Source organism: Pipistrellus kuhlii, unplaced genomic scaffold (genome assembly GCF_014108245.1).
Source record: "Pipistrellus kuhlii isolate mPipKuh1 unplaced genomic scaffold, mPipKuh1.p scaffold_m20_p_4, whole genome shotgun sequence".
Taxonomy (NCBI): Eukaryota; Metazoa; Chordata; class Mammalia; order Chiroptera; family Vespertilionidae; genus Pipistrellus; species Pipistrellus kuhlii.
In genome coordinates this window covers 37,214,842-37,228,120 of record NW_023425540.1, presented here as the reverse complement: position 1 = coordinate 37,228,120, position 13,279 = coordinate 37,214,842, and the positions used below count along the sequence as shown (strand labels likewise).

At 35.3% G+C, this 13,279-nt stretch overlaps 1 protein-coding gene across 9 annotated transcripts in view; it reads left to right on the top strand.

Moving 5' to 3' along the window:
* Positions 1–13,279, top strand: part of AP3B1 (adaptor related protein complex 3 subunit beta 1) — a 185,934-nt gene that overhangs the window by 153,945 nt on the left and 18,710 nt on the right. For 8 of the 9 annotated variants that reach the window (XR_004982833.2, XR_004982834.2, XM_045571657.1 and 5 more), the window contains 2 exons: positions 1,108–1,339; positions 6,855–6,939. Coding sequence is in view for 7 of the 9 variants with exons in the window: in XM_045571657.1 (XP_045427613.1) it covers positions 1,108–1,339; positions 6,855–6,939 (317 nt within the window). In the remaining 2 variants the exon portion in view is untranslated. Of the gene's footprint in view, positions 1–1,107; positions 1,340–6,854; positions 6,940–7,232; positions 7,297–13,279 lie in introns of those variants that run through there. The other variant, XM_045571658.1, reaches the window with a different exon arrangement.

Sequence of the window (13,279 nt, the reverse complement as noted above, 5' to 3'; positions counted from 1 at the left end):
ATTGTAGGGCTATAAGAAATAAAGCAATGTGGTACTGGGTTAACAGCTCAATCAAAGCCCAAAATTATCTCCCAAGAACATAAATAATTAGAATGTTTGTACTTTAAGGTCATTGAGGAATGGCTAACATTAAATCATGTACAGGGGTTAGGGAAAATGTTTTGTTTTGTTTTTTTAATATATTTTATTGAATTTTTACAGAGAGGAAGGGAGAGAGATAGAGAGCCAGAAACATCGATGAGAGAGAAACATCGACCAGCTGCCTCTTGCACAACCCCAACCGGGGATGTGCCCGCAACCAACATACATGCCCCTAACCGGAATCAAACCTGGGACCTTTCAGTCCGCAGACCAACGCTCTACCACTGAGCCAAACTGATTTCGGCGGAAAATGTTTTTTTTTAAATCATGTACATACTATTAGTTAAATATTTAGAGAAGAGTACTTCAATATGGAGTCAGTAGGCTATATCAGTTTCACTGAATAAAAAAAAAAGAAAAGAAAAGAAAGCTCTAGAAGAAATAGAAGTGAAGAAGTTACCTGAACTCAAAGTAGGGAATATTTTTTTTAACCATTAAAGCAAGGGAAGAAACCGCCTTAAAAGAGGTCATAGTCTTGCATTTATAGTGAAAGAAACTCAAGGTGAAAAAAGTTCAAGGACTCAGGATTGAAAATGAAGGTACAAAAATGTTCATTATTGGCAAATAAGACTATCTTACAGTTCAAAGGCCTGAGAAAATCAACTGATAAGTTATTAAAATTAATTTAAAAATTAGCAAAATGTTCAAATATAGTGTACCTACAAAAAAACTTTACAAACTTAAAAAAAATAAAGAATATATTTATATAACTGTGATTCTCATTAGACATATTTTCAAAATATTTATATCTGCAGAATACAGAAAAATTAAATTTGAAGAAACTTACAAAAAATTTATGATTTAATTATCTATGTGTGTGATGTTCTGCTAATGTTTGTTATTGTGGCTTATGTAATACTTTAGGGAAAGCAAAGGTTAATGTTAGAAATTTTTGCATATTTTCTAAGAATTATTAATTATGTTTACTAATTCATTTTTTTCTCTTCTTTTTCCAACATACAATAGGTCAGTACTCCTGTCTTTGTACCAATGAAAACTCATGTGCTGCTTCATCGCATGAGTGGGAAAGGACTAGCTGCCCATTACTTCTTTCCAAGACAGCCTTGCATTTTTGGTGATAAGATGGTCTCTGTACAAGTAACACTGAATAATACTACAGATCAAAAGATCGAAAATATTCACATCGGAGAAAAAAAACTTCCTACAGGCATGGAAATGCATGTTTTTAATCCAATAGGTAAGTATTCTCATTTAAAACTTGAACTGTATTTGATAATTAAATGTGTTCATTTTAAAAGTAAAGTAGAATACATATTATTTAATTGATATTAGCACACTCAGTTTATGTTTGTTTTTCCCCCTTTAAACCTAATTTATTATACAAAATAAATATAAAAAGCATTTCTTTGTCCTTAGTATTCACAGAAGGATAGGTTTGAAGAATCAAAATTGCCTCCTGCTTTACCTATCTGTATCACCTTCCTCCTGCCTCTCTACCTTAGTCTAATTCCTGATTTTAGACTATCTTTTTTATTGCAGTACCTGCCATTTCTCCTCTTCCCTGTTTCCTTTCACATCCCATAAACTGAAAAGTGAAGGGAGGGAAGAATGAAAGAGTGTATACTATATTGCTTGTCTTCCTTTCCACATATACAATATATACTAGCCCAGAGTTACCATGTAAAACACACGCTATGGCAGTACTGGGTCTTTATTGCCACATGCTGCATGGCCAGCAGTGCTGAGGGGCTGTCCCTCTGATGCAGCATGTGCTCCAGGTTACCTCAGTGACCCATACGTTATATTGTCTGACCAGATGTCATCTATTTCCATTTTTTAAGTACTGTATTAAAAATATACCTTTTAAAAATTAAGTGTAATAATTATATGTCTTACTTTGAGTTTAAAATAGAATAATAATTAGAATGTCTGTCTCTATTTCTATTTTGTTCAGAGAAGCTTCAGGCTCTCAGTTAAAAGTAATATAAGGTTATCCTGATCAGGGCATATGCCTGGGTAGCAGGCTCGATTCAAAGTAGGAGGTGTGCAGGAGGCAGCCAATCCATGATTTTTTCTCATCATTGATGTTTTTATCTCTCTCTCCCTTTCCCTTCCTCTCTAAAATAAAAAATAAAAAAACCACTTTTTAAAAGCAAGTATGATTTCTTTCATTGAATCCTTGAAATGTATAATCAGAAAGTTCCAAATACTTTCTTTTTATAAGTTTAGGTGAGCAAAGCCTTTTGACCAGACTGTGCCTTCTTTCTCATTATTTCACACTAGAGGCCCAGTGCATGAAATTTGTGCATGCAGGTGGGGGGGGGGTGCCCCTCAGTTCAGCCTGCACCCTCTCCAGTCTGGGACCCCTAGAGGAATGTCCAACTGCCCGTTTAGGTCCAATCTAGGTAGGATCTACGTAGGATGGGGCCTAAACGGGCAGTTGGACATCCCTCTCACAATCTAGGACTGCTGGCTCCCAACTGCACATTTTATGACTATTATGTTTCATTCATTTCATTGGCATTTATTGAATTACCCTCAAGATACAGAGTTCTTTCCCATGCTGTAGATATTTGTATATAATACTACCTAGTCTCTTTTATCAATAGATTATAGTGGAGTTACTCCAAAAACATCTTAAAACTGCAACAAAAAACAAATACTGTATTTTCAGGCTTTGTGAAATAAGGTAGCTAAGATAATTGTTTTATTTAATAAGCAAATATACATATAGTAAGGAACTCAGGATATTTCTTATTGCTTTTTAACTTTACTTATTTTTCCCATAAACCATTTATCCCTTCTGTGCCCTCTTCCACCTCCTCCTACCCCACCTCTCCCCCACAGCAGATTTCTTATTTGTCACCAATTTATTTTATATTCATGTTTAATATGTGATGACTTTTGTCTGAATTTTACCCTGCCTTTAAAGTGTGAAACTGAACTTCTTGCAAGAATATTAGGCATAATGTGACATTTCCCCCAGAGAGACCAGTATATAAGAGATGTAAAACAGACACAAAGAGAGAATAGCCTTAGGCTGTTCAGTGACTGTGTTCAGTGACTATGTTAACAATTGACATGTTTGAGGTCAGCTAAGATTTCATTAGTTACTCTACAACTGTCACATCAAAGTAGATGGCATATGTGTGATTTCATTTTTCATGATTAATGGTGTGGTGTAATAGAACCAGTGTTTCTCAGCCATTTCTATCTAACCCTCTCATGTATATAGTAGAGATCCAGAGAAGTATCCAAATAAAGACACCTGAATGGGTAGGCTTCTTCAATGTAGTAGGCTTCAAATATTATGAACATTCATTAAATGAATAATTTTATGCTGAGCACTTTGTTCCTGAAGTATTTATATAATAAAGCATACCATTGATCATGAGCTGTCCTTCAGGTTTAGCATGGCACTAAACTCCCACTTAATTATGTCAAGACTGAAGACGATACCAAACTATGTCAAAGAGTGCTATCAACAAGACATTTTGAGAACTGTCACTTTGTCAAATGAAATACAAGAATACATGATTTGAGAGATCTAAATCATGAATACCATTATGTTATGGAGATGACAGCATATGCTAGTGTGGTATTCAGCTACACCAGACCCCAGTATATCATGGCACAGAACAAAGCAATAGGATTCACTGAAGAATATTCTTGAACAGTGTGACTGATAGAGCTGTAATCTGATATATGTAGCTTTAGGAAATATGGGGGAAAGTATCATTATAATTATGTATTCAACAGAAATGCCTATTTGCCAAAGATTTTGGCAGCAAGTCTGGTACTTGAGCAGCATCCTGGTCAATGTTAAATTTACAAACTAATGAAATTCAGCATTAAACAAGTACCCTCTTATACCACATAGTCTTCATTGAGACTATAATACATAAGTATACTTTTTGATATAATAAGCTTATTGAATTCTTTTGTCCCATCTATACCATCTTCTCTGTCATTGTTAACATTTAATGGTAAATCGCATTACAAACAAGCCCTAGGATAGTTACAGTCTACTGGATTAGAGTGTGTCTGCTAAAATATAACTACATCTATCTAGTAAGGTATATAGAGATTAGATAAAGCTAAATATAAAGCTACAGTATAGTGGGACTTCTAGCAAAGTGGAAGTTAAAAGTGGATGGTTTTTATTTAAATACTAGGGGCCTGGTACACAGATCCGTGCACCAGTGGGGTCCCTCAGCCTGGCCTGCACCCTCTTGCAATCCAGGACCCCTCAGAGGATGTTGGACTGCCAGCTTTGGTCCGATCCCTGTAGGCCAGGCCAAGAAATCTCACCGGTGCACGAATCCGTGCACCAGGCTTCTAGTATGCATATAAGATCTTTGGTTAATCTCCTCCCCCCTTCCCTCTGAAATTCATCAGTCTCTTCCATGTTTCCATGCCTAAGCATTGAGCATCTTCCCATGGTGGTCAGTGCGCATTATAGCTAAGGGTCGAATGGTTGCTTAGGCTTTTATATGTACTACAGGCCCAATGCACGAAGATTCGTGCAAGAATGGGCCTTCCTTCCCCTGGCTGCCGGCACCGCCTTGACTCCTGCCGGAGCCGCCTTTCCACCTTCCCATGTTGCCCAGAGGCCCGGAGCGGGTGGGGCGATGCCTGCATATACAAATTAACCTGCCATCTCATTGGATTAATTTGCATACACACTCATGATTGGCTGTTGGGGGTATCGTGAATGTACGGTCAATTTGCATCTTACTCTCTTATTATTATAGATAGGTATAATATATGCATAAATATTTATACTAAGGTATATATTTAAGATCTCCATTATTTTTCTAATGTACAGCCAGGCTTTGGAATCACAAAAAGAATAAAATTTTGTTATGGTTTTAAGTTTTATCATTGTCAACTGAAAAACATTAGTGTGATACTTGCCAGTTGTTCCTATAATGCCAGTTGTTTTGGTTATTTTCTGAGTAGAACAAATTAATTTCTTCCAGTTTTGCTTTAATTTGCATTTCTAAATTTTTGTATTTTGATTTTTTTCCAGGAGAAATTTGAAACATTGTTTAAAATTACTTTTTTATATCTAGATAAATATTCCATAGTTTTAAATGCATAATTTCTTGAAAGCACCCATAGTTCATTATAGTTGTTTCACACAGGACTAAATTTGTTTCCCTCTCATCTTCAATGCCTATAAAGATAATATTGTATCGGGTCTAGTAATAATTAATGTCGTTTTTAAACATTCGTTTAAAATCTTGCTTGGCATTGACTTGTATTGACATAACCTTCAAACACGTGGTATCTACAGAACGTGTGAAGTGCAATTAACAAGTTTTGCTTGAAAAAGTTTGTGTTTGGTTTGGTTTTTGTTGCAAAACTAGGGCTAAGAAGATGGCGGATGAAGAGCATATTCGGCACTGCATGCTTTACGAGTTCCAATTAGGAAGAAAAGCAAGTGAGGCTGCAAAAAACATCTGTAGTGCTCTTGGTCAAGATGCAGTTAGCGCCAGAAAATGCCAGCGTTGGTTTGAGAAATTTCGCGAGGGAAATTTTTCGTTAGATGACAAGAGTGGTCGAGGCCGTGTGTCCAATTTTGATCAAGAAGCTCTTCAAGCTCTTTTGGGGCAAAATCCTCAAATTACCCAACAAGAGCTTGCGACAACTTTAAATTGTTCACAAAAAACAATTTCCAATCAATTGCGTGCACTTGGCAAAGTCCAAAAATTTGGAAAATGGGTTCCTCATGAGTTGACCGACAACAACCGTAATCAAAGAGTCACAATTTGCAGTTCGCTCCTCTCTCGTCAAAACCGTTTGCCATTTATAGAGCAAATTGTTACCGCAGATGAAAAATGGGTGCTGTATGTTAATTTGAAAAGGCGGCCTCAATGGTTGGACAAAAATGAGGCTCCACAGCCCACGCCAAAACCTGACTTGCATGCGAAAAAAGTGATGTTGTGTGTTTGGTGGAATTTTAAAGGAATTCTTCATTATGAACTTTTACCATCTAACCAAACCATTACAAGTGCAGTGTATAGTGCCCAATTGGAAAGGTTAGCCCAAGCTTTAAGAGAAAAAGAACCCGCGCTGATTAATCGGAAGGGCGTAATTCTTCACCACGATAATGCACGACCGCATACTGCAAGAATCACTGCTGAAAAACTGCGCCAGTTGGAATGGGAAGTTCTCCCTCAACCTGCATATTCTCCTGATATTGCCCCTTCCGATTACCATTTGTTTCGTTCTTTGCAAAACTTTCTTCTTGGAAAAAAATGTAATAATGAAGAATGCCTCAAAAATGCATTGACCGAATTTTTTGCATCAAAATCACAAGAATTTTACAACAGAGGGATTAAAATGCTTTCTGAGCGTTGGGCACAAGTAGTAGAAAACAACGGCAACTATATTGTTGATTAAATTTTGTTGTATTGTTTAAATAAATTCGATTTAAAGTATTAGAAAATGACATTAATTATTACTAGACCTAATAAAACAGACATTCTCAGGAAAAGATGTTTCTGAAATGATATAATGTGTTCATTGAAATATATGCAGAATTAAGTTGTAAAAAAGAAAATTTTCAAGCAGAATAGTGAAATTATAATTTGTTTTAATATTCTTAGTTTGAAAGTGCTCTTATAAACCATCATTAAATTTGACCATTTTTTCCAAACCACAAGCATTATATAAGTTTTCAGTGTTTACTTTGCCTCATTTTCACCTCCTTCGTGTTTTCATGTCTAAATTATCTAATTTCCTAGAATCTCTTGAGCCTGAGGGATCCATTACTGTTTCAATGGGTATTGACTTCTGTGATTCCACTCAGACTGCCAGTTTCCAGTTGTGGTAAGTTTAATTGTTTTTTTGTATTTTATATTTCCTATAAATGATAGCAGATCAAAACTTGGCTTTCAGCAACTTTTTTTCTTTGAGAGACAAAACATTTAAACAAATGTACCTTTCTTTGGCAATGGTTAGACTGGCATGCAGTAGTTGTATAAATTGTGTACAATATATGTATGTGTAGTATTTGTTTACAACTAACCATTACAGATATATGTGTGATTGAAATTCACAGTTTGTTGGACAAAGTAAGAAGCTACTGCTAAATAATATTTTTACTTCTTCTAACTCTGCAGTTTTGGAACATGTAGGAGAAAATTGATGAGTAAAATTCGGGAGAAATAAAAAAACTTTAATAATATTACTGAATAGCCCAGAGAAGATATCTTTTTAAACATCTAATATGTTATCATAAATTTCTTAAGTGAGAATTATTGATTCTGTCAGTACTTAAAACTCACACATTTTTCTCTTTTTACTTTAATTTACAAACTATTTTGATAAAATTCAAAAGAACATTTATGCACTTGGCAAAGATTTCAAACAGGTGAATATTATTCAAAAGAGCTTTTTCTAGAATTGAGTTTTGTCATTATTGATTGTTTTTATATGTGTTATACATTTCTAGTGAAATCCAGGAACTATTAGCAATTAGTATAGTGTTTATACTCATGTATCTTTAAGATTTATCTTTGAACTCTTTTATATTTCCCTGGTCTAGGATATGATTTCTTATTTTGATTTGAGGTTGCTCTGTTTTTATTCTAAAAAGAATTGAGACATTTTCTTTAAGTTTTAACTTGCTTAAAGCAGTATTTGTTATGATAAAAAATCTCCAAGTTTAGGAAATAGACATTTTAAAATAAGTTTATATTTAAATACAGTCAGCCTTTCTATTTCATATGCCTTTTTATTTTTCCAGTAATTCAGACCTAATATTGTACCATTTATTGCTGAGAACCTGCAATGATGAATATAAGCAGTGTAGCATAACACATTGATTTTATGCAGATCATCACCTTTATGTTTTGGGAGGTCTGCTATATTAGTGATATATAAAAACTGATTACTTTTCCCAACATTGCTTAGTAATTGTTTATTATTTTTCTATTAGACAACACAGATCAATATTACTGAGCACAAGACTATGAGTAACATCACTCTAAATAGATTTGCCTCTAACACCAGAGGTATATTCATTTTAATGATTTCGACAATGTGAGCCCAATGACAAAGCTCATGCACCAAGTTAGGGCAAAATTAAGAACTAAAATAATTCTTTTTTTTTTTAACAAGTTATTTAAAGAACATTTTATATTTCTATGTGACGAGGGTGGTTTTTTAAAACTATGTTGTTGTTTTTTTACAAAGATTTCCTCTGTAGTCCTTTGGATGAGATTTGCATTTTGTCTTTCGCAATTAACTAAATATCTTTGAAGATAAATATGTAGGTAGTGTTTTATTCTTATCTTACATTGAAAAGTGTATATAAAGTTTTTCTCAATTTCTCTTAAAAAACTAATTTTAGGAAAATGATAAATGCAATTTACAAAAATAGCCTTCGGTATTTTAAGCATGTACATTAATATGTTTTGCTGTTGTGAAGGTAAAAATTAATTATGTACTTCAGATTTTATTAAGCACATAAGGATACTAGATCAAAAATTATTTTGTGTGTATGGTCCAAAAAGAACACTTTGTCTTGGATCAAATGTAATTGATCCTGAAGCAGTGTAATCACAATTACTCACTTTCTTAATTGGCCTGCCCAAAATCAGAAAATGGAAACCGATCGACAGTGTTTAAATCAATAGCTTCATAGTAATGCTAGTGGGGGTAGGGAGATAGTGGTAATGAGTAGATCAATTAGTCTTAGATGCCAATCACTGACTGTGCCTTTTGCATAGTAAATAGCACTTTTTGCTTAGTGATGTGTGCTGTATTAGTCTTGGTTCAATAAAAAGTGTGTGTGTGTGGGGGGGGAGCAAGAATGGCTAATATTGAATTTTTTCTTGAAATACATTATATAAATCAATACATAAAATTATGGGTAATAAGAGCATATTTGATAAGAAGCCTTCAGAAATGCTGAGAACTTGGACTATAAGTCTTTCAGGTATCCTTCTATTTATTAAAAGAAAGGCAACAAGAGTAAAATAATCCTAATTTAGCTTCCAGAATCATTCTAAATCTATAGTTATATGACACATATAGATAGGTAGGTAGGTAGGTAGTTAGATAGATAATAAATAAAACTATCATATGAATCTATATAGTTATCTTGATACTTGTGTTAATGTCTCTTTTTGCTTTGCTTTTTAAATGGTCATCAAATTAAATTTTTTATTACATTTATTGAGATTGAAAATGTTTATAATATACAGAAATATATCTCTAAAAGTAGATGCACTGCATAAACAGTTCTTATCTTTGTGATCAGCAGATATTAATGTATTAGCTAGTATGAAAATAAGGTGATTTGACTCAAGTTAGAGGGCTGAGCTCTAGCATCCACCCCTCTTTTAGACCAAAATCTATGAAAAAGGCAGAAAATACTATTTTCAAAAGAGAATGAGCATCAGAGAAAGAAAGCTATTAGCTGACCAGAAATCGTGAAGAATAGTTGGCACAATTTGACTTATTAGAAAGCAAATGAAAACAGATAAACAATAACAGAGAAAATAAAAACCAAGGAGCCAACACTCATGGGAGAAAAATTACTGCAATGGTAAGATCAAATCTGGCAGAATATCAAGCACAAAATGAACAAGTGAAAAGCAAAGTTAGGGTACAAAAGTTATTGGGAAATTAAAGAACTGCTTCCAACCTCCAGTTCTCCAACTTGACCCCTAGCAGCAGCCACATACACATTTAATTGCAAACCTAAGAATTGTACTGTAAAGAAAGTGAGCTGCTTGCCAGGAAGGGTTTTGGTGTGGAAGGAACAGCAGGGTTTGAATTTGTGGGAAGGAGGCAGGGATGCTTTGAGATGAGATGAAACTCAGTTGTATTTAATAGAGTAATATTTTCAAGCCCTCTACCACTAGGGTAAATCCAATATTAGATCTGTTGATGGAGAGATAGGCCATTGCCTACCTGCCTTCCAATTTATTGAGTCCATGCCACCAGTCATTTCATCTACTTAAGAAAGGTCCAGCCCACCAGGAGAGAAGAGACTCATAGTGATAATACTAACACATGTAAATGCTAGAAGAAATTGACAAAGGTATGATAATAGTAATTTTAATAACTCATCAGAAAATGACAAATCAGAGAAAGATATGTAGATAGACATACAGGTATATATAGCTATATGTGTACACAAACACAAAATTTCAATAATTCGGTTATCAAGCCTGATCTAAGATATATGTTTCCAAATAATTCCTTGTTTTCTGAATACAGAAAATACACATTTTTTTAAAAGACAGAGAACGTACAAAAAAAGAGAATGAGAGAAAGAAATTATGGGCAGATGTGATTTTTTTTTTAAAAAAAAGAAGGCCCATAGAAAAGATTAGAAAAGAGAAAGGAGATAAAACAGATATCTAATTTACAAAATATACACTTCTATACCAATAAATTGGAATATTTAGATGAAATGAATGGTTTCCTAGAAAAGTATAAATTATGAATAAAAAAAAAGGTTAAATGGTATCAGAACTTCAAAAAAGAAATATGCTATACATTATTTAAACTTTTCTAGAACAAAGAAAAAGAAGGGAAGCATCCATGTCATTCTGTAAGGCTAGTATCACCCTGATTTTAAAACCAAAAGGATAGCTCATGAATGTGCGTGCCACCTGTGAGACTTTGGGCCATACAACTTACCTCTCTCTGCATAAAATATTGGAAGCATTCTCTTTTAAGTCAGAAAAGCAAAACAAGGTTACCTACTCTCAACACTATTTCCCATTATAATGGAAGTTCTACCTAATATGGGAAGACAAGTAAAAACAGAGGTATAAATCCTCGAAAAACAGAGACAAAATTATCATTTTATTTAACATAATTATCAATCCAGAAATGATAATATCAACAGAAAATCTATTTTTAAGCTAATGAGTTTAGAAATGTGTATGTGATTATATGAAAATCTTTAACATTTCTATATAGTAGGAATAACCAGTTTTAAAATATGAATAAAATTCTTTACAAGAACAACAAATTTAACCCAGTGGTCCTCTAACTTTTTAATTGGGTACATTTTTACAATTTACATTAAAATCTTTCTTCTGTGCACTCCTATATGTATAAATGTATTTTTAAATTACATGTGTATATCTCTCTGTGCTAACATATGTATACTAAAATATGTACAGGAAAAAAAAAACCACAGAACTTCAAAAGGAATGAGAAAAAATAATTAGTAGTTTTTTTCTCAATGGATTTTCTTTGCCAGAGCAGACGCTTATGCTTTCCACTTTGGAAAACACTGCTTTTCTCGGCCATTTGAAGCTGAAGCTTTATATGTAACACTAAATTATTATAGTTCACTGTATGTATTTCATGTACATCTGTATATCTGTCTATTTACTCTTTCATCAGCCCTTACATATTTCTCTTAATCTTCCACTGCATTCATTGGGCGTGGTCCCAGCCTCAGTACTTCTGTCTTAACCACCCCTTCCCTACTGTTTTCAGAAGTTCCCTCCTCCATTCCAGGGCTGACCCGTTCACTTCACCCTTGTGCTCTTAATCCCAACCTCCTCTCCTCCTCTTAAGACCTGGCTCTATCAGGTGTGCCTTGTTTCTTCCTCCTCATGGGTTCTTCCCCTCAGCCTTTGAACATGCTCGGGTTTCCTGAAGCATTCTCCTCTGCCTCTGCCTCATGGAGCTTCTGCTGCTTTTGACTGCCAATGTCCCCATTCGCCCTGCAACTCGCTGCATCCTGAGTTCCTCCTCCAATCTGTTCAGCCTTGCTCAGATCAGCAGTTCCTCTTGCTGCCTCTTATTCCTTCCTGTAGTATCTGACACATACCTTTTCTCCCTGTTCACTCTTTCCCATTCTCTTCTGCAACTTGCCCTTCTTCCATTTTTATTTAAATGCAGGTCTTCCCCGGCCCTTTTTCTTGGTATATCCCCTTTCCCTGTGTGACCTGAACTACTGATGAGGCTTCAGCTCTTCACTGTTTCACTTGGGTTTCTTCCAAACTCATATATACTGCCATTGCCTCTTTCCTGAGTCTTATTTTGTATTTCCAGTGATCTGTTAAATATCTCTTCCTGAGTAACTCAGTGGTGCTCAAAATATGATCTGATATAATATCCTAAAGCAGAGTAATTTTTTTAATCCCTCAAACTCTTCTTCAGTAGTTGTCATCATCCCAACGTTCACATTAGAAGGTTCACAGTCTCTTTCTCCCATCCATCATCAGATCTGTCCCTTTAACTCTAAAATCCTCCCTTGTTCCCCATGCTCAGGGTTGCCCATCTAGGGAAATAGCTTTTATAGTGGAATATGACTCTATATATATATATATATATATATATATCAGACCTTGGAGTAGAATAAACCTGGGGTCAGGCCCCAGTGCTCACACACACACACACACACACACACACACACACCCTGCCTAGACTACTAAATTAGATCCCTAACTGATCTACCTGCCTTGGGTTTCTCCTCTACTCATTGCCACCAGAGTTTCTGACATACAAATAGGATCATTTATTTTTCCTATGTCAAAAGTCCCTGTTGCTTCAAGAAACACGAAACACCTTTGTCCTAAGTTATATGAGTAAAGCCCTGGCTGGCTTGGCTCGGTGGATAGAGCATCAGCCCCTCTTGCATGGACTTTGAACGGTCCTGGGTTCGATTCCAGTCAAGGACACATGCCTGGTTTGTGGGCTCCATCCCTAGTGGGGGGCATGCAGGAGGCAGTCGATCAATGATTCCCTCTTATCATTGGTGTTTCTATATCTCTCTCCCTCTCACTTCCTCTCTGATACCACTAAAAAATATATTTTTAAAAAAGGTATGTGAGTAAAGAAGTCATACACTTTGTCATACAGATCAGGACACTAGAGAATGAAAGGCATCATTAACCGAGAAGGACTCCCGGACAATCGTCATAAGCTGCTGTGAGAGAACCGGGACTGATGGTTATGCTGTCTATGACTCTTTACAGTGTGCCCAGCCGCAACTCTTGACTCTCCACTCCCAAAACACAGGTTTAGAATGTCTAGAAGGCCCCTCTCCCTCCTCTCAGAAATAGACACCCTCCACTTCCTGCAGAATTAATCAGCCCCTCTTGCATGGACTATAGCCCTCCCCACATATCGCTAATGGAGCACTTACCATCCTGTCACAAACGCATCTCTCACTGGGTTTGTGAACTTC